The sequence below is a fragment of the Vigna umbellata genome, chromosome 7 (genome assembly GCF_029865625.1).
Source record: "Vigna umbellata cultivar VRB3 chromosome 7, Vumbellata_1.0, whole genome shotgun sequence".
Taxonomy (NCBI): Eukaryota; Viridiplantae; Streptophyta; class Magnoliopsida; order Fabales; family Fabaceae; genus Vigna; species Vigna umbellata.
The window spans coordinates 43082631-43105379 of NC_142171.1; the positions used below are offsets into that span (position 1 = coordinate 43082631).

The 22749-nt window shown below is 34.5% G+C and overlaps 2 protein-coding genes across 2 annotated transcripts; one reads left to right on the forward strand and one right to left on the reverse strand.

The window, feature by feature from the left end:
* Positions 1-5746: 5746 nt before the first annotated feature.
* Positions 5747-8505, forward strand: LOC124828077 (uncharacterized). The gene has a single exon (XM_047301293.2). The coding sequence runs from the start codon at positions 6198-6200 to the stop codon at positions 8124-8126; it is 1929 nt and encodes a 642-aa protein (XP_047157249.1). The 5' UTR covers positions 5747-6197; the 3' UTR covers positions 8127-8505.
* A 7281-nt stretch (positions 8506-15786) lies between these two features.
* On the reverse strand, positions 15787-20758 carry LOC124828076 (uncharacterized). The gene is made up of 10 exons (XM_047301290.2): positions 20600-20758; positions 20249-20498; positions 19208-19288; positions 18678-19103; positions 18322-18457; positions 18023-18185; positions 17691-17819; positions 17051-17245; positions 16061-16183; positions 15787-15980 (listed from the first exon to the last, which is right to left on the reverse strand). The coding sequence occupies exons 2-10, from the start codon at positions 20436-20438 to the stop codon at positions 15873-15875; spliced, it is 1551 nt and encodes a 516-aa protein (XP_047157246.2). The 5' UTR covers positions 20439-20498; positions 20600-20758; the 3' UTR covers positions 15787-15872.
* Positions 20759-22749: the final 1991 nt, after the last annotated feature.

The window sequence follows — 22749 nt, forward strand, 5'->3', positions numbered from 1 at the left end:
ATGTATATTTCACTTATACATTACCGATAGAACACAATCGGTAACAGCTGTCGATAATGTATATTTCACTTATCGATAGAAAATTCGTCGATAAATTCGTCTGTTAAAAGAGCGAGAATTTTTTCGTTCATATTTTCACTTACTGACGAATTTTTCCTTCAATAATTATCGACGAATTTTTATTATGTAATTACCTTTTATTCTATAATTATCGACAGATTTATCGACGAATTTTTGTTCGTCGATAAACAGTCAATAATTTTGTTTTACAGACGAATATTATGCATTACCGACATATATTGACTGTCGATAATATCAATTTTTCTTGTAGTTTGAGATGTCGAGCTGGGTTGTTTAGTTGGGATGCCGAGCAGGGTTCCTAGGCTGATCAAAAGCAGAAAGCATAACCTCATATGACTCTAACCTTATAAAACAAACTATTATAAGTAGTTTGTGGGTATGCTATTGTTAGCTTTAGTTTTCTGGAGTTTAGGACGAAAAGGGGTGGGATAATTTAGGTCCTCTCGAAAGACTAGTTTGTTTGAAACATTTGATTGTTTTATCAACTAGTATCAGAGCTACCTTTTTGGTCCTATGGTAGCAACGTAGGTGCTTATGGTTAACATCATCATGGATTCAAGATTAGAAACCTTGGAGCGCTTGTTTGAATCAGTACGTGATAGAGAAAGAATAGATAAAGAGCATAATGACCATATGTAGCGGATGGAAAATTTAATTAGTGGGTTATTTTGGGTGGTGGAAAAGATAACATGCACTACAATATCTAGGTCCAATCAGAATGAGTTTTCAGCTCATAAATCATGAGAAAAGGAGCAAGACTAGAGATGAGAAGAGGTTCAAGATAGCGTAAACTTGACATCCCAATATTTGCAGGAGAAGATGTGTTTTGCTGGACCAATAGACTGGACAAATATTTTCATTTATAAGAAGTCTTAGAAATTGAAAAAATGCAAGCAATGTCAGTGGCTTTAGAAGGAAAGGCTCTGAACTAGTATTAATGATATGAATCTTGCAACCCATATTCCACTTAGGAATCTTTTCAAGTCAATTGTAGTACAACGTTTCAACTACCCTGTCAGCAACTTAGACGTCCGTCTTGGAGGGGGTCGGACGTCTATAATATTATAGACGTCCGGCCCCCTCCAGGACAGACGCCTAAAAGGCTGAACGCAATTAACTCTTCAACTACCCTGTCAGCCTCTTAGACGTCCGTCCTAGAGGGGGTTGGACGTCTATAATATTATAGACGTCCGGCCCCCTCTAACGGACGTCTAAAAGGCTGACGGAGAAGTTGAAGAGTTCATTGCTTCAGGTTTTTAAATGTCCGTTAGAGGGGGCCGGACGTCTATAATTATAGACGTCCGGCCCCCTCTAACGGACGTTTAAAATCCCCCGCGAATATCAATATTTAAAACCAGAAGACGTCATATTAGTGACTGCCCCGACGTCTATAGTATTATAGACGTCGGGGCCTCCCAGTAACGGACGTCTAAGGGCATATATACCAAAACGCGAACCCGCGAGGAGTTACGCTCACTGTTCATCGTCTTTCCCATGTTTTCCCTCTGCGCCTTGCATTTCCAGATTGGTTTTTATCTGTTTTGGACCATTTAATCTTACTTTTATTCCGATTAAATTGTTTAGTGATGAAATATCTTTTATTTGGACAGATTAAAAATCGTTTTCGGTGCGTTTTGGTGCAGTTTGTTGCGTGTTCTTGGGCGGCGTTTTTTGGCCTACGTTTTAGGTCGTGCATTCCTCCATTTTCCTCCATTTTCATTTCGAATCTGCAATTTTTTTATAGGGTTTTGTGTATGCATATTTTTGACTTTAAGGTCTGCATGTGTTATTGGCTTTTGAATATGCATGTATTAGTTGTGTTATTATAATTTTCATGTTAGATTATAAGTATCAAATCATTGAGTGACCGTTAGTTCCCGTTTGAAATTTAACACAAACTATTAATCTTTTAATCGTTTGTGTTAAATTTTGAATTGTCTGATTGGACAGTTTGAGAAAATTAATTTTCATAATTTGCAATAACATGTAAGTTGGAGTCTATGGATAAGATTGATAAACTTTCGGTTCAGTATTTGTGTTGTTCTCTGGATGCATATTTGATTGTGGTCATCGTTGACTACTCTCATTTCGTGTATTTCGGAGACCAATGCGAAATGCTGCCGAAATTTTATCAAATTTATGATGTAGACTTCAATGCACGTGTCTTAGCAAATTATGAAAATTAATTTTTTTGAATGGATAGGGCCTAACCTTGTGAGAGTTAAAAATTTAAACTGATGATTTCATGAACATAGAATGGATCGAAGCTAGATGAATGAACGTCACATCAGTGAAGAATATGATAAGGGTGTTTCGGAGTTCTTGCAATACGTTGAACAAAATGCGAAGTCTGTGAACGGGACATATTTTTGTCCTTGTGTGCGTTGTCTTAATCAAATACGGCAAGACTTAGGCAATGTGCGTGACCATCTATTCATGTTCGGCATCATGAGGACTTATACCGTTTGGACTTGGCATGGAGAAGTATTGGACCAGCCTACCACGTCACGAGGAACGAATTATGTGAAAGAATGGATGAGTGATCATTTAGAGGACATGATACGTGATGTCGATGAAGATAATTTTGGAAGAGCTAATTTGTATGATTCTCTTATAAATGATTCAGAGCAATTGTTTGATTGTGTATCTATCACAACATGTCTTCTAAGTATCTTCATTTTTGTATGTGCAAGATGAGTTGGTTGAGCAGCAGACTCAGGGAACATTTGTTGGCCAAGGTAGGGACGACATTCTAACAACGGCCATCGGAAGACCCGAGCACCCAGGACGTGTACGTGGAGTTCCTGGGACGATTGGTCTTCGTGACTACTTTGGCCCCACACAAAAAACCACTCAATCAATGAGTCAGGAGGCACTGAGGCAGATGGATCTTCAGTGGGAGGAAAGACTCAACCAAAGCATGAGATCAATGGAGCAACGATTCATGGAGCAGCTACAAGAACAAAAAGAAATACAAAGAGTGCTTGAACAGAAGCTGCATTCCATGACGCAGGGCAACACGGGGCCCGGTGAAACTCCCACGCCACCTCGTGTCAGCACTAGAGGATCATGCTCTGCTGTTGAACCTACTCAGTACAACGGTCAATATGAGCTGTTGGTTGATGGGGATCCCCCACGCATTGTGGCTGTCAGGCGAGTGCTTGAGGGAGGGGTCACTATTCATGGTGTTCCCATATTACCCCACCACGTGCGTGTGACGATTGACGAGATTTGGGATCCCCAGGCTCAGGTGCCTGTACCCACTCCTGAAATTAATTTTGTGGGAGAGGCCATAGGCTCGTTTATAGCCTGGCCTCGAGCATTGATCATGTCACACATCGCTACTCCACAGGTATAATGTCTTTGTTATTAGTATTTCTATGTTAAGTTTAAAAATATTTGTTGATAACTCTTTGATGAAATTGTTATCTTCAGTTCACACGTCCTCAGAAGCAGCCGATTCATGACAAAGTCATACATGAAGATGATGACATGGCTGAAGCAGAGGATGATCCTCTATCAAAGCTAATGACAAGATTACCCAGGTTGAAGAGAGCACCATTAGAACTATACTGGGATTTGAGAGTATTTGGTTTGCCCCCCATGTGCCAATATATATCACATTGCCTTATGCATTGGAGGTGATTGGGGAGACAGGATGTTGAATATTTCCATCATTCAACTGTGGTGCATGTAAGATAGTTAGTTTTGTCTTCCATATGTCTTTTTGTTTGATTCCTATACTTTCTAACAACTTAACTTTGATCATTTAGGTACATGGACACAATCGTTGTAGACCAAGGTCGGTCTTCCATGTACGGATTTGTTGAACCTCAGACCATTCAACCTTCTGGTAACACACTTCAAAACAGACAACATTATTTGCAAACATGGATGGATGAGTCAAAAAGAGACGTATACCTTGTGCCATACATTGATGGGTAGGTGTTGTTATATGTAAAAGTTCATTATTAAAGTTTCCTTAATTACTTAGTTAAATAACTATTTGTCCTTCGTGATAGGTCGCACTGGCAGCTGATGGTCATCATTCCCAAACAATGTAAAATTATATGGTTTTGTTCATTGCATAGGAAGATGAGAAATGACTTGAGGACTATGCTTCAAGGGTAAGTGTTTCTCCAAAAATGAATTTGAATTTGATGTTCACCTTAAACTTTTATGATAAATATAGTTATGATAATTTTACTTTGTGTTTTTAATCTGTACAGAGTTATTGGTAAATCTCGCGGTCAACTAGTTCAAATTGTATATCCAAAGGTTGATTGTCATTTATAGTTATAATTCATTTTGTATGTTATTGAATGATCTAAATTATTGACGATTTAGTGCATCATTTTAGTGTAACCAGCAGCAGGATTCATGGGAATGTGGCTTCTATGTTATGTGTTGGATTAAGACCATCATTCGAGTTGCCATTACAGATGACTGGAATGAGGTAATGATGCATACCTTGAAGACATTACAAATCAAATTCAGCTTTAAACATATATGAAACCATAATGAATCTTTCTTCAATTTTGCAGTGCTTCAAGAGTACATCTCCTATACCAGAGGAAACGATTAGGCAAATAAGGCAGGAGTGGACAACTTATCTTCTGCAAAGATGGAGTTAGGAACAATTTTATTTGTTGTTGAACATTGATTAATTTTAGTTTTATAAGTTTATATATTGATAGTTTTGGTATTGGATTATTTTGTACATTAAGTAGAACTTTCTTTATATGAAACGCAAATATATTATACTATATATTGTTCTGGGACAATTTTCTGCTTTTCAGGTGTGGTTTTAATGCAAAAATAAATTCATTTTTAAAAAAAAATGCCAAGTAGACGTCGGTTAGTGCACAAACGGACGTCTATAGACGTTTGGCAGTGCACAAACCGATGTCCAAACCCGTAAATCCTAAACAACTCGTTCAGCCATATAGACGTCTGTTTGTGTCAGAACAGACGTCTATATAGACGTCCGGCCTGACACAACAGACGTCTGAATAACGTCACCCACAAAGACGTCGGGTGCAGGTCGGACGTCAAAAAGCCAAAAGAACAGACGTCTAAAGCCGTTTCTGCACTAGTGATAACCTCCCACAGTTGTAACCTTGTAAAACATACTATTATAATAGTTTGTGTATGGGTTGTTGTTAGCTTCACTTTTCTAGAATTTAGGAGGAAAAAGGGCGAGAGAATTTAGGTCCTCTTGAAATACATGTTTGAAACATATGGGTGTTCCATCAATCTTCAAAAGAAGCACCTAATTTGATCTTATTTTTCATTTTTGAAAAACTAAGATTTCTGTACAGTATATATTTATGTTATTTTCGCATAAGTGTTGCTTTCTGACTGATACGGTCTATGATAAATTATTATACTAGAAATTGGGATAATCAAACCATTAAAATAATGAAGTGTGCAATGGTGGAACAAAGAAGGCTCTCAAATTTAAGTAAGATTTTCACTTGAAATTTCAAATCATGACACAGATTATTCCTTGAAGTGATAGAAAAAATAACAATAACAAAAGCATCACCTCGATTTCTCAACATGTAAATCATAAAGGAAGAGTTTAGTGAGAAAATGGAATTTGACAAACTTCCAAACACCAAACCCTCAACATTATAATGTTAAAACTTACCATGTGCTTGGCTATCTGTCATGATTCAAACATAGAAGTTTGATTTTTAACTATTACATCACAACACCACAGTTGCAACTTCGAAATAGAGAACTCCTATATTTGGTTAAAAATCATACAGAGGAATCTGTCACGAAGGTTTGGTTTAATCCATATAGTTTACGCCTACGAGAATTATGGCACTAATCCAGAAAATCAAATGGGTCTGTCTATAGAATCTATCACTCTGAGTACTATTAAGGAAATCATGATTCAGAGAAATGTGCTTTCCAGCTTTGCAATTTAAAAGGGAAAAGTGGCCTAAAGGAAAGAAAAAAGATAGATCTGGAAAGTAATGCTACTTGTTTGAATCTGCATCCCGTGAAGACTGGACTATTTACAAATTTTGAAGGGCTTTTTCAGTTGCAAGAAAATATTGCTTAAGATAAGATAAGTAAGAGCCACTTCCATTGGGTTGAGCAACATGGGCTATCAGCTGGTACAGATAGTTACACTTCTGACAGTGATAGCATTTGGAGCATTAAGGAAAGTAAGAGGAGAATGTAGCTCAGATGATTTGGAAGGTTTGATGGCATTCAAGAATGGCATTCAGATGGATACATCTGGCCGGTTGGCAAAGTGGGTTGGTAGGAACTGCTGTGAATGGGAAGGTGTTGTCTGTGACAATGCAACCACCAGAGTGACACAGATCCTTCTCCCAGGCCTCAATGAAAAAGATTTTGTTCAAACACAAATGGTGGGCCAGCTTTCTCCTTCCATGACACTCCTCACCTCTCTTGAAATCCTTGATCTCGGAGGCTTAGTAGGCCTCAGTGGAGCAATTCCCCTAACAATTGGGTTGCAAATGCCAAAGCTCCAAAAGCTTTACCTTTATGGTAACAATTTAACTGGCCCAGTACCAGAAAGCATTGGTGGTTTTCCAAACCTCCAGGAACTGGCACTGCATGAAAATAGGATATCTGGGTCAATCCCTTCTAGCCTTGGAAGTTTAAGAAAACTCAAAAGGCTGCTCCTTTACTCAAACCAAATTTCAGGTACAATACCCTTCTCACTTGGGAGTTTGACCAATTTGGTAGAACTGGATGTTCATGACAATGCTCTTATGGGTCATATACCCAACAACATTGGTCAGATGCTGTCTTTAGAGAAGCTTGATCTTTCAAGCAATATGTTAAGTGGAAGCATACCTTCTTCAATAACCAATTTAACTGCCATTTCAGTTTTGTATTTTGACACCAACTATCTTGAGGGAACCATCCCATTTCCCTCAAGACCTGGTGAAATGCCTTCACTGAACTTCCTAAGACTCCACAATAACCACCTGAGTGGAAACATACCTCCCAGTTTTGGCTACCTGGTTTCCCTTCAAAGAGTTTCATTATCAAACAACAAACTTGAAGGAGCATTGCCTTCTAGTTTGGGCAATTTGCATTCTTTGACAGAGCTATACCTCAGTGACAACTCCTTCTCTGGCCAAATACCAAAATCAATAGGCCAGCTCTCTCAGCTCATAATGTTGAACATTTCCAACAATTTGATTCAATGGCCATTGCCTCAGGAGATGTCTTCCCTTCAAAACCTTCAGACACTTGATCTATCTTTCAACCCTTTGAGCCTCTCTTCCATTCCACCATGGCTTACAAGTATGTCATCTCTTTCCCGTCTTTACCTCGCAGCCTGTGGCATCAAAGGCCAAATTCCAGACTCATTGCAAACAACACAGAGTCCAATACAGGAACTGGATTTATCAGGGAACCTTCTCAGTGGACCAATACCATCATGGTTAGGATCCTTCAGTCAGCTCTACCTGTTAAACCTCTCAAGTAATTCACTTGAGTTACACATACCTGATTCCCTCACAAACTTGCCTGATCTTGCTGTTCTTGATCTTCACTCAAACAAGTTAACAGGCTCCATAACTGGAGTATTTAACACTGCTCAACAAGGTACTTCTGGGGGATCACTGACATACATTGATCTTTCTAATAACAACTTCTCAAGTGGAGTTGAGGCAATTGGTGTGGGAGAACAGTTAAACATTCAACATCTTAATTTGTCTCACAACCTTCTGAAGGGTACCTTGCCAGGTTCCCTTGGGAGGCTGAACTCCATTCACAGTTTGGATTTGAGCTTCAATGAATTAGCTTCCAACTTACCTGAAGTTCTGGCAAAGTTGATCTTGTTGGAGAGTCTGAAGCTGCAAAGTAATCACTTCAGTGGAAACATACCCAATGGATTTCTCAAGCTGAGAAAGCTGAAGGAATTGGACTTATCAGATAATGTACTTGAAGGGGAAATTCCAAAGGGTAAGCCTCTAATTGATTTTCCTGGGAGTACTTATTCTGGAAATAAAGGTTTGTGTGGAAAGCCTCTCAGTCCCTGTAAAGTTTGACAATTGTAAGATATGAATGGAAACCCGTGAAATCAATTGTGTTGTAAGTTTTGCTCAAGACCAAGTTGTTTTGGATACATATCATTGTGAAAATGTTTGCTTCTTCTTTTGGGTGTAAAAACACAGAGATTCACTTGTTTCATTTCACTCCTGAAAAAAATAGAGAATCTCTGGTGTTCCTTAACATTCTTGTATCCCTCTTAGCAGAAACACGTTGCAAATGTTGCATTTTCCTTGTGAAGCTACTGAGAACAAAATTTAGATTCTCTATAATCATTGGGTGCTTAGAAGCCATATAATAGAAAGTTCCCAAATTTTCTATTAACTAAATGACAATCTGGAATCATCAAAATTAAAAATAAATGGCATTCTTGTTCCATTCAATTTTTCTGTCAAGTATCAACTTAACAATGCTAAAACAATATTTAACAAACTCTATTAGATTATCCCCAGCACTTTTTATTAACTTGCATTACAAAATAAGGAGCGGTGCTAAATTAGATTACACCATTGGATTGATTTGGTTGAACAGCAAAAGTTGAAGTAAGTGGCATCCTTATTTAACAAGAGTTGTTTAATGATTTCTTAAATTTCAAATTAAAATTACATGAACAATTTTAAGTAGAAATGACACGAAATTGGGTTGAATGGACTTGTCCGCTAGTTCAATATAATTTGGCAGGATTGACATTTGGGTGTTTCACACTGCACGTCCAAAAATTTTTCATCTTTGCACTTCTAAAATTTTCTAAAATACCTGTAATGTCCTCCATTAAGATGTGATTATTTTAAAAAAAAAAATTTATTAGACTCTTTGATCCATAATCTCAATCTCCATTAAAATATCTTATTTTTATAATTTTAAGATATATTGTTATTTTTTAAAAAAATTTAAGATTTTATATATATATATATATATATATATATATATATACATATATATATATATATATATATATATATATATATTTGCAATAATAAATTAGTCATGAATTAAATAATTTTGTTTATAAATATTTAATATTTATTTTAAATTATTTTAATAAATTAATAATAATTAACACTGCCTAAAAAATATTTTAATTTTTCATATGATTTTTAAATAAATTTATCAATTTTAAATAAATTTATTTTTAAACACGTATTTTACTAGTTTCATTTATCATTATTTTTTTAATTTTTCAGAACAAATCAAAATAACAAATATAACAAATCCTAACTTTATATATAATAATAAGATATAAATAAGTAATAATGATAATTAATAATATAACTATTACGATAATATTTACAAAAACCTCATTCATTAGAGGATAAATTTAGAATTTGAAAATACAGAATAAAACACTTGGACATGCACAGTAAAACTCTTGGACATGCACAGTGAAACTCTTGGAGGTGCATGAAACACCTTTTGACATTTTCATCTAATTTGTTTGAGTCCATGTCAGTTTGCTATTTTTTAATTTTTACATTAAGTGTAAAATATTAAAATTAAAATATTACAATTGAGAAGAGTAATAATTCATATAAAAAAGATATAAGTAGTACACAAATTTTAATTCTGTTAATTTTATTTAAACTCGTTAACATTTAAGATAATTAAACACTTTTAATAATTTTTATTAAAAAAAATTAACATTAATATATAATTTAAACCTTTTATCTTTACTTTTCGTTTTATAAATTTAAAATATTTCTTTCAGAATTAATTATTGTTGAAAAACAAAGTATCACACAATATATTGTGCTTCCTTCCTTTAATAAGGAATACTGATGGAGTCTTTCCTTTTTCTTCAGCTTCGAGATGGTTGTTGAAGATCTTAGTTTTCATTCTAGTGAGCTTTGTTGGGTCTATCAAGGAGAAAGTTTACTAGAGAGATACAAACACCAATGAAATATGAGTTCAATCATATAAGAGATTAACACCACTCTCTACCTAAAACCTTAAAGCAATGGGTTAATGGGTCTTTCATCTTTGTATAGTATTCTACTTTCTAATTTTTATCCAATGTGGGACTTGGACTCACACTTGGATTCCCAACAATCTCTCTCTCAAGGGTGAGTCCCTTCCACATAGGTACACTCCCCCTTCAACGGAAGAATTTCCAATCAACCACAACCACAAGTAGCCCTTCGTACTACCATTCATCTTAACGGGACTTGCTTACCTGAATACCCTTTGCCAAGAAGACTTTCAGTATAGGGACCATTATACTCGTCTGAGCCGGTCACCAAGACAAACCATTGGCTCTGATACCATTGTTAAGTCTATCAAGGAGGAGGTTCATCGGGGAGACACAAACACCAATTAAATCTAAGCCCAACCATATAAGGGATTGACACCACTCTCTACCCAAAACCTTAAGGCAATGGGTTAATAGGTCTTTTACCTTTATATAGTGCTCTACTTTTTCATTTCTATCCAATGTAGGACTTGGAGTCACACTTTGATTACCAACAAGCTTAAGCCGCAAGGATAGGAAGCCACATTCTTCTTTTGCAAGTCGATTGGAGGCTTTTGTCGCAAGATTTGAATCCAACTCACAACATTCACCTTCGCAAGTCATAACATTTATCCGTGAACCATGGTGGACAACTTGGATATGATGTCTTTTACTCAATGGGTCATGGCTTTTGATCCATTTTTCAGCATCTAAAAACATAGGCTTATGCTCACCTCTGAAAATATACTTTCATACTCTCTTTTCTTCTCTCTCACTCTCTTATTTATCTTATATTTTTCTTTATAATATTATGGATACTCTTACTCTTTTAAAAGGAGTTTTACTTGCTAGTTGTGTTATTCTCAAATTTTTCGGAAAGTTTATGTTGTATCCTGAGGAACTTGTGCAACACACTGGGAATAAGTTCTTAAAGACAGTGGATCTACATGCCTCAAAAAACTATTGTTCATGATTATTGTTGTTATCTTATAACAATCTTAAGGACTTATGGATGACATCAACAACCCAATCTGGAAGAATTAAATAGTGTTTCCAAAACTTAGACGATTATCACAAAACCATTCCCGGATGTGTCAAAAATTGAGGTCTTCTTTGGTCAGAACTTTCGACACTGGCAAAAACATGTGTGTATCCTCTTAAACATGTATGGGGTTGCTACTGCTTTTTCATCTCCAAAACCCTACCTTAGTCTCCCTTCAAATTCAAAATAAGTTGAAGATTAGATTCATATGAACAAGGTATACCGACATACTTTACTTAGTGTGCTTTCTAACAATTTGTTCAATGTGTATTATTCTTATAAGGAAACGAAAGACATGTGAGATTCGTTGATTCTCAAATATATTATTGAAGATGTCATCAGACAAAGGTTCGTCATAGGGAACTACTACTGCTAGGAGATGGTTGAAGAGAAAGGACATAAAGTCTCAAATCAATGAGTACCACAAACTGCTTGAAGATATCAAAGTAAAGAATATTCTTCTACCCGATGAGTTTGTTTCAGAACTTATGATCAAGAAATTGTCGCCATCCTTGGCTGATTACAAACAAAAGTTGAAACACGGACACAAGAAAATGTCGCTTTCAGAGCTCATCACACACATAATTATTGAAGATACCAACAAGAAATAGTGTACTACTGCAAAGACCAAAGCTTTGTCTATAAAAGCAAATATGGTAGAAGTCAAACATGCTCCCAAAAGGTACGAACACAAACTTGATCATTGAAAGGAAAAATAATTTTCGAAAATCTCATCCCAATGGATCTAATCCCAACTTTAAGAAGGAAGGAAATTGCTTCGTATATGAAAAGTCAGACCATCATGCACCACAATGCAAGCGCAAAGAAAGAAACGACAATCCTCGTAGGGCAAATATAGTCGAAGGAGAGGATACTATTATTGCAGTCGTTTCACAAGTAAATTTGATGACCAATGTGAGCAAGTGGGTGGTAGACTATAGTGCTACCATGCATATATGTGCAAACAGAAGGGCCTTTACCTCCTACACTAGTACTGGAGAAGAACATGTTTAACTTAGTGATTCTAGGACAACTCTTATTTTGGGAAAAGGAAAAGTTTTTCTCGAGCTCACATATGGAAAGACTCTGGCCTTGAGTGATGTGCTACATATGCTATCAATCAGAGCTAATTTAATATATGTAACATTACTAGGAAAAGTTGTGGTTAAAGTGTCACTTGAGTCTAACAAGATTATAATGACAAAAGATAATGTTTTGTGGGGAAGGGATATTGTGATCAAGATCTTTTTATACTCAATATTTCTGAAAATATTAATGAATCTTATTATTTTGCTTATATTGTTTATTCATATGATATGTGGCACATGATGGATTAAGACATGTGAATTCTTCATATGCTATGAAATTACAATGACTAGGATTAATTAATATGCATGTTAAATAAGTAGTAAATGTGATATATGTGTAGAATCTAAAAAAAAACATGTTATCTTGTAGATCGTCAAACTGAATTGTTATGGTTAATTCATATTGATCTAACTTATTTAAGACAAACCATTTATAGAGGTGGTAAAAATTATTTTGTAACCTTTATAGATGATTATTCTATTTACATCAAAGTGTACTTAAGCAAACATAAAGTTGAAGCATATGATATGTTTTAAACTTATAAAGCAAAAGTAAAAAAACAATTGAATAAGAAAATTAAGAGGATTAGATCATAGAGGTGGTGAATATGTCCTATTTAATGAGTTTTATGTTAGAGAAGGTATTGTCTAAGAAAACTTCACCATATTCACCTGAGTCTGATGGAGTAGCCGAGAGAAAGAATAAATCTCTTAAGGAAATAATGAATGTCATGCTTATTATTCTAATGCACCTGATAACCTTTGGAGAGAAACCTTTCTCTCTACATGTTTTTTACAAAATAGGATACCTTAGAAGAAAACTAGTAAAACTCCTTATGAGTTGTGGTGAGGTTACCAACCTAACCTTAAATATCTGAGAGTGTGGGGTTGCCTAGCTAAGATGATGTTACATGATCATAAGAAAAGGAAAATAGGCTCTAAAACCTCTGATTGCATGTTCTTAGGTTGTGTTGAACATAGTGCTGCCAATAGGTTTATTGTTCTTAAAAGTGATGTACTATAGCGTAATTTTATAGTGGAGATGAAAAAAGCTAAGTTTTTTTTAACATGTTTTTTCATTAAAGGTTAATGAGACGTCTGAACCTATTGATAATAATAATAGTGATGTCTTGTGTGAGGGTTTGAGAAGAAGTAAAAGACAGAGGAGGGAAACTTCCTTTAATAATGATTTTTATACTTATCTCGTTAATAATGATCCAACTAGCTTTGTAAATATTATTAATACTCCTAATGCAAAATAGTGGGATAAGGCCATTAAGACTGAAATTGAATCAATCCAGAAAAATAGTACTTGGACCTTAGTAGATTTTCCTATAGGAGAAAAACTCATTAGTTGTATGTGGATTTTTAAGAAATAAAGTATCACCATGATCGATCTATAGAGAAGTATAAGGCAAGATTAGTAGCAAAAGGTTTCACTTAGAAACCCAACATAAATTATTTTGATACCTTTGCCCTTGTGACTAGGATTTCCTTTAATCGAGTGTTGTTAGCCTTAACACTTATCCATAAGCTAGTGATACACCAAATGGATGTTAAAACTGCCTTTTTGAATGGTGATTTTTAGGAGAAAATCTATATGACTCAACTTGAAGGGTTTGTACTTAGTCAAGAGAATAAAGTATGCAAACTTTTAAAATCTTTGTATGGGTTGAAACAAGCACCAAACAATGGCATGAAAAACTTGATAACGTGTTGCTTTGTGATGGTTTTTCACTAATGATATTGATAAATGTGTATACTATAAATCTAAAAATGGTTATTGTGTCATTATATGTTTGTATGTGAATGACATGTTAATCTTTGTAAAAGTGTTATAGACTGCATTATGAGAGGTTAAATTTTGTAATTAAAATTTTATATGGTGTAAGAATTTTAGTTTAAACAAAGTTTTTAATGATTTTCATGTCCTTTATGGGTGGTGTATGATTTGTAGCATACACTTGATAAAAACACCTATAAGAGTGTCATGTGGGGCCGCTTGCATGAGATATTGGCATGATCTCAAAAGCACTCATGAATACTAGACACATGCATAGCCTAGTAAATGCAACACAACGATAACAACACAGATTATGAGGATATATTGTGATTAATAAACCTCTAACATACGTCAAGTATCCTTGGTTCATATAACTTGTTATACCAATTACATTATGCATTACAACTTATGAAACCCATGATAATTATTTTCTTTCTTTTTCTTTCAATCTTTCTTTCTATCTTTTGCAATATATGGGGGATCGTTGGAATAAAGAGTATCGCAAAAGATAGCTTTACTTCCTTCATTTAATAAGAACCCTAGAGGAGTTGTTCTTCTTATTTTAGCTTCGAGATGGTTGTCACAAATCTTGGTCTTCCTTTTAGTGAGCTTGAGCCACAAAGATAGGAAGTCACGTTCTTCTTTTACAAGTCGGTTAGAGGCTTTAACAACAAGATTCAAGTCTATTTCACAATGTTCAAATTTGCAAATCACAAAATTCATTCATAAACCATAATAGGCCGCAACTTCTAATCCATTTTCTAGCATCAATAAATAGAGGCTTATGCTCACCTCTGAAAATATACTTTCATTCTATCTTTTCTTCTCTCTCACTCTTGTCTATCTTATATTTTCCTTTATAATATTTTGGATAATCTTACTCTTTTAAAAGGAGTTTTACTTACTACTTTTTAGAAAAATTTCTATTGTATTCTTTTAAAAGGAGTTTTACTTACTACTTTTTAGAAAAATTTCTATTGTATTCTAGAAGACTTGTGCAACAAAGTACAAATAAATTCTTAAAATGAATAGATTCACACGCCTCAGATCATGATTACTGTCAATATCTTACAACAATAAGAAATTATTTTTTAAATAAACATATATAACAGCTACTAAATACTATACATATACTCGTTAAATCAACTATATATACTATCTAAAAACTCATTAATTGAGTTATGATTTATGTTCAAAAGATTGGCAAACTGACCCAAATGAGTTTGTATTTACTCTTTAATATAAAGATATACCTAACTATACATGTTAAAATTTTGTGAAGTCTACTCTTAAAATTCTGGTTTGACAATTAAAGCACTTAGGTGAGTTATGCGTCTGACACCCTTCATATTATTGAATTGAACCCAAACACAAACATTTCCACCAGCAGTTGCTTTCAATCACTATACACACGTTCAATTCGCAACACAGTACTTTTACACTTGTGGTAGTTGTACAATCAGGAATCACCTCCATAAATAAACATAAAAAAAGACATTTCTTCAGAACCCACGTGTTCCCATTTATGTTGCTTTATCATAATAAATTTTTCAATCAACCAATGACTAAGTAGGCCTAGGTAGGTCCATGTTTCTATTTCAAGTTGGCATCTTCAATCACACGCATGTTGTTGTTGTTCTGATTCATCACAAAAAACCCATAACAATTCCTTATTATACCACATAATATTCACGCGTAACTGAGTATCATCAGTGTTATCTTCTGATAAAACGTGTTATCAGTGTTATCAGTTTTATCTTCTGATAAGACTCAAGTGAATTTTATGTGATAATAAAAAGTATACACGCAAAGAAAAGCTTCTAGAAATTACCATTATAAATCATAAACTGTGAGATTGCAAATGCTTGTGTTATTTATATTTTTATATCAGAGGGGATCCTGAGTTAGCCCCAGTTGTTGGTAATTCATGAAATCAATGCCATTTAATCTAATACAACATAACACATGTTCTGGCAGCTCCTCTTGTTTGTTTCCCTGATGCACCAAATGTTACAAAAATCAGTTTAAGTATCAGAGAGAATAAAATAGATTTTGGCACAAGAGAAACTACTTGCCTGAATTGTGAGGCCAACATCTAGCGTGCAAATCTTCAATCTGTCAAGGAATGCTTCAAACCCTTTCCTGGATATATAACTGAATCTATGCATATCCAAATCAATCTCAAAGTAATTTTCACCCTGTAAAAGGTTAATTGAATTAGAGATATATTGTTCATTAAACAATTTATCGTTTTAAGGATTATGTAACTCTGCTAAACAATATCAGTAACATGACAAAAATATGTTCATATGTTTCTTCACATCACATAGCATGTTGCATGACTTGTTACTTTTGACTTTTTCTGAGTTGTGAAATTTTTCTGTATGAACAATAATAACATTGTTCATTAAATGGTTAGAAATATCAAAGTGTTAGGTGATTGGAAAGAAATGTTGACAAATTAAAGTAATGCACGTGGAGGTCCCTTGTCTTTTATAGTGAAATGACACTACTGAATTGCGAGGCAAAGATATAAAGGCAACACAAGAAATCCATAAAGATGAAACCAAAGAGGACACACATCAACCAGGAGAAGGAGCCCACAGGAAAACTAGAACTTTACCTTTCAATTTTACAAAGTCCTAATTTCATGATATTCATTTTTGTTTTTCTGAGTGTGATTTTCCATTCTGAATTAACTGCTAGATAAATACAATTCTAGACATATCATGCTGTCACTAACTGCCATCACTAATCACAGAATGAAATGAATGTGGACACAAGCAGGACCACCTTATCATTAAAGTATAATAACACCTATGCATGTATAGAACGTCACGTTCAGATTCTGTCTGTCATATTCAGCTTCAAGATGCTATCAAATGAAATAATGGGATGATTAAATGAGTTTATGCAAGTAAAAACAGCTTGGTTTTCTCATTCTGCAAGATCATTCAAGATTTTATATTGTTCATTATCAAGTTGAGTAGTTATAACTTATAACAGGTTTTTGTTGAAAGAAACCATTATAATCAGTGCCTTAGAGGATGAGTCATGAGACAAACCGTGAAAAACTCATGTTGGGGACGTGAAAGAACAGGTTTCTCATTGTAAGCTTGCATAAGCTTCCTCTCTGCTGCACTCAAATGAAGATCTTCCAAGTTGACAACACGGCCTAAAATTTTCAACCTTTCCCTGAAGGGTGCAATTGTATCTACAGGAAAACCCTTTACCTTTTCAACTTCATCGTCCATCAATCTCTGTAGAAAGATGTAGATAGATATTATTTCATCAGCTACACATAGGTCAGTGAAAAGAAGTAATAGAGCTTTCCTCAAATTAACAGACAAAAAGTCAACAATATGGTAATTCAATAGGAGACATTATCAGGGAATATTTGGTTATGGCATAATATCTATTTATCAGAGTTTCACACGTTCTCTATATATCAAACTAAGGAAAAAAGAAAATAGAAAACCACTAAGACAGTTAAGATAAAACACCAACTAATAGATTGTCTTTTGTGTTTTTCATCAGATGAATCATGATCTAGAGCTAATACATCGCACTTACTCTGAATCCTTTTATTTTGTGGACAATAATATCAGTAACCAAGAAAATATAGAGATGACAGCAATTTTAACAGGATGTACCACACTATCAGGAATATTGAGCACTAATTGACACATGAAGGCTCCATCTTACTCTGATGCTTTCTTGAAAAGGCAGTGGAAGTTCCTTGGAGTAACTTTCCGAAAGTTTAAAGTACAAAACAATGCTCATTCCTTCACCATCAGTTTCTCCTTGAAAAAGTGTGGCAGGATAGAGTGGAACCTAAATTCCGCAAAACAAAAAAGTATAAGAATATGCAGCAACAATTTTATAAATTGTTCTGTTGACAATAATACCATATTAACGAAAAGGCAAAAAGATAACTAAGGATTAGAATGAACCTACAAGGAATCCCTGTTGGAAATAGAACAAGTAATAGCAATTATACCATAAAGTATAACTAGATTTTAGCAATGTAGGAGTACCTGAACGTTTACAACTAGTATGGGAGGAAATTTCCCAGAGGAACTCATAACAGGAAGTTCCACAAAGCGAGCTATGTGGTCTACTTTCCGTGGGGACAAGAAAACATCTACACCAAATGGGTAATATGCAGAATAGTTAGGAGCAAAGTCCTTTTTCTTATCCCTGCATAACAACAGCAAAGTCAAACATTATTTTGTCTGTGAAACATCTTATTTTGATTTTAAAAATATTTATGCATTTATTAACACGTGGGTGAACATGCACTGTCAAACAAACTACAGACAAATCTTAATCTTACTTGAAATAATTTACTCCTCGAACTTTGAAAGTGCCTGCATCAATCTGTGACCAACAATCAAGCATTTTCTTCTCAATTGGACAAAAGGGTACTTGAGAACCTGCAATTGGTCTTTGTAGAAGCGTTTTTGAGGAAACTGAAAACAAGAAAAGGGAACGTAAATAAGAATTACAGCAAGTGTATTTTCTCTAATAGCATCACAAGATAGATGTGTATTCTCTTGGAAAAATGCAATTTACTAAAAATGTTTTCCTTCCAGCTATTAGACACAAAAACTCTTAAAGATACTCAAACTAATGTTAAGATAAAATGAACCATAGAGTCACAAGAAAACTGTTTCAAGAATTCCAACTCACATAGAGTAGCATTCCCATGTCCTTCTTTCCATTTGAAGGAAACTTTTGTAGCAGTCTTCTTCCTTGCATTAGGAGGACTAGAACTTGATGATCTTCTCTTTTCAACAGAAGAAATGGTAGACGCAAGACATGGCAAACAATTGTTAGGAAGAATCCCACAGTTATCCAAAAGTCCATCATCCTTGTTGGAGTTTGCGTCCACTGAGGAAATTTCGTCAAGGAACACAGGCTCACATGGAGAATCAATGACATCTACACCAGAATATTGGACATCTGAACTTCTGGAAGCCTCAGAGATATTAGCAAAATGGCTTGTCTGTAACTCCTGTTTCTGAACTTGATCTGTGGAAACTCCATGGTTGGCATTTCTTGAAGATGGAAAACTCAATACAGAACCTCCTTCAATCCCACTTAGAGATACAACATCTGCAGATATAAATTATCTTAATAATAATTTTTAAGGGTAATAGTATCTAAAAATCAAAGAAATGGGAACAAAATTAACTATATTTAAAAACTGAAAATCATACCATCAGGAACACTCTGGTAATCATCATCACAGTCAGAGTCAAATACTGCAACCGAATCAAACCATGCCTCTTCAATACTTCCTGTGCAGTTGCCACAAATTAAAATTAGCAATGATAAAAGCCAAACTAAAGCTTGCTAGGATTTCAGAAGAAATAAATGGTTTGTGCAGTAGCTGTAATAAATACAAGATGCTACATTGAATTATTTTTAATAAAGGTGAGTTGGGTCTGAAATGATATTCTTAATGACAGAAATTAAAAAGTATATTCTGTTCTCGTTTCAGAATTAACATTAATTTGCTTCAAATGTAAGTACTAATAACATGGATCTAAATCCAGTAACAAATGCTAGTTTTATGAACTCGTTGTTCAAGCCTAAAAAGCGAAGCTTGAATGGGTAGAGGCATATCATAAATGCTCAACTCACCAACTACAATTGTGCTCAACCACCTACCCATAGACATGATATCAGTATTACTGTTACCCACGAATTTCAACACCATTTTTCCACCTGAAGTCTTACTACGTTTATCCTAAGTCTTAGTCTGAAAACTAAATTTCAATTCCTCCCTTCATAATGAAAATAGAAATAGTTTAGCTAAGCCTGCAAGTATATCACCAACACAAAAATATTGACAATACTTTCGGTTGAAAATGACGATAATTTGCACCAATTATTAACATCCACTTCATCCTCCTATGAACCATTTCTTCGCTTTAGCTTCAGCTGCAACTTCGGATTTACAATGACTATACCAATCCTTTACACGCCAAGTGACCAACTCCACCAACAACATTTCCCAAAGTTCAAAACTCCAAGTCTCCAACAACCCGAAAAGGACCAAAAAAATGGTTTGAGACTTGCCACAGCAGAATTATAAGTTTCCAACAAACAACAAGAATTGTAATTCAAAACAAAAGAAAACCAAACATATGTCTGCTCTCGCATTTACAACCTTCACTCCCGATAATCCTTTGACAGAAATGCAACCCAGAAGACCAAACAAAAGATTGAAAAAAAAGATGCAGTAAAACATCAACCTTGGAAAGTGGGGTTGGCAAAGGAACAATCAGGCAACCCTGCCACATCAACCTTGTCCAATGATCCCTTACACAACCGTGAAGTAACTCTTCTCCTGAGTCCCTCTCTCCTCCTCTTCCTCGTTTTCTTCTTGGAAGAGCTCAACCTCCCTCCCACGCACCCTTGTGGAGTTGAAACACACGCTCCCATATCATCAACACCTTCGTCTCAGATCCCTCACCACCACCACCACCACCACCCCAGAAAGTTCTGTCATATAGACACCTTGATAAGGAAAACACCATAAACCAAATAGAAATAGAAAATGAGCCAGTGAATAAATAATCAAAAGGAGAACTTCAAGAAGCTACCGGCTCAGGCTTTTTGTTGAAGTTACAAGAAAGACTTCCACTTTCTTTGCCCCCATATCATAATGAAACCAATAAATAAGCTACCCCAGAGAAACAGAACACGAAAAATGAAAACAATAAAAAAAGTCAAAATTTTCATCCATATGATGATTCTAAGAAAATAATAATAGTAATAATACGGTACAGTAAGGGTAGTTGTTGTGGTTGGCAGGACCGTGAGGGTCCCGTGTGCCACGTGGCGTAAGATTATTAGGCGAACGTGTGGAAGAGTGGTGCAGAATGCAGAGATTGTGGACCAAGTTCTACGTTGTTGCTTGCTACTGTTCTTTTGGCGTTTATCTGACGTCGTTTCACACACTCATGTAAAGTTCTCAGTATCTTTATCCATGTCCGTATATTGCGTGTAGTCAATCCAAATCTGTGTTTGGAGAGCAAACCAAAGCTCACTGCGTTGAGACACCAACATTCATATTAGTACCCTTTTCCTCAATCACACCACCAACATGGGTCCCCTAAAGCTCAGGTTTTTATGATATATGTGCTGGATATGAATCACATTTAGATCTGTACCACCCAGATAAACCCTTTTATCACTCTTTATTTTCCTTTCAAATTCTTAATTTTTATTCATCAAACATGACATATTTGAATTTCTGACACTGATGTTATGTTATGACATTCTTCTTAACCTCATCTTTCTTTCTGCTAAAAAATAATAATCAGTTTGTGGAGATTCTAAGAACTATTTAAAAAAGATAATATCTCTCATAATCGATATTTGCCCACCACATGTTTGATTAATTAACATATTGTTTAAACTTTTGAGGAAAATATCTCACCATGTGATTCACAAGATCAAATTCATGACAGTGTTACTGTTCAAACATGTTACACTCTAGGGTTTTCTTTTCACCGCTTGAATTGTTTGTGGTAATGCTATAGATTACAGGAGAGAGAAATGATCAAACTTTTCCTTCAAAAAAAGATAGGCCAAAAATGTCATTATCAGTCCAATTCTTAATTAGGACAAATAGGTTATGTTTGGGACAAATGAACCTCTCCTTGAGATGTTCTAATGAATTTTCACCAAACCAATAATGATATTCAGTTCCATGGTGACTAGCCACTGTTTATCTTAATGTTCAATGATTATGAATGAATCAATTTGATAAAGCAAGTTCCCCGAAAGCATGTAGAAATTTTGTAGATGGAGACATTTTTATTGTCAACATAGAAAACTCACTATTCCAAGTACACGGTTTCAGTTACATAAAATAGGGGAAATTGCCAAACAAAACTTCAACTTCAATTTTATATTGATCTTAGTTTGTCTCTATGTGCAATATCATTTAACTCATTTCTCATGTTTTTTTTTTCAAATTTCTTTCTTTCTTTTTTGACTGATCTTATTGGTGATAAAATCTTATATATTTGACATTTCACAAATTATATATAAATTAAGAAATAGGATGTCTAAAGTTTAATATTAAAAATGTGGACTCACCATATCATTGATTAATTGTGACTATGTGATAATGATTAGGTTGGTAGAACAAAAGTTGGGTGTATAAGAAATTCAAAATATGATAACGACGTTCGATATATTGAAAGAAAAAGCAATGCATCATTTATAATTTCTTGTGTGAAGGAAATTTGATGAATCATGCCATCATTACTTTATGAAAAGAATACACTATTAGGGCAAAAAATATCATTCATGGTTAAATTTAAGTTTTAAAAATATGGTTCAAGAAAACTGCGTACTATAAATAGCATTGGAATACGACCTTTCTCTACCACTTGATGATTAATTATTAATCACAATGAAAAGCTGGTTATATTTTTAAGCAAGGGTTATTTATAGCATTAGGAATTTAACTTTTGAAAAATAGCAAAAACGCAGCTAGAAAATTTGTACTTGGTTTAAGAAAGGAATAAAAAGAACATAAATAAGTGATGGGAAAAAATGCTGAATGAAATTTTAAACTATTTAATATAAAATAATTAAATGTGGAAGAAATAGGAGAGGGGAAAAAGAATTTTCTTTTTCTAGTTGTTTAAATAGAAACAAAATAAAAATGTGACTTTCTTAATGTGTTTGATTGGAAGAAAATAAAGTGTAGAGTAACATAAATACATGAAAAAAGGAG

Excerpts from the sequence above, each read along its gene's own strand:
- LOC124828077 (XM_047301293.2), top strand. The coding sequence starts at position 6,198 with ATGGGCTATCAGCTGGTACAGATAGTTACACTTCTGACAGTGATAGCA.
- LOC124828076 (XM_047301290.2), bottom strand. The coding sequence starts at position 20,438 with ATGGGAGCGTGTGTTTCAACTCCACAAGGGTGCGTGGGAGGGAGGTTG. Across the intron at positions 18,458-18,677 it reads ACATGGGAATGCTACTCTAT|TTTCCTCAAAAACGCTTCTA; the intron begins GTGAGTTGGAAT and ends TCTTGTTTTCAG. Across the intron at positions 16,184-17,050 it reads CCCAACATGAGTTTTTCACG|GGTGAAAATTACTTTGAGAT; the intron begins GTTTGTCTCATG and ends AACCTTTTACAG.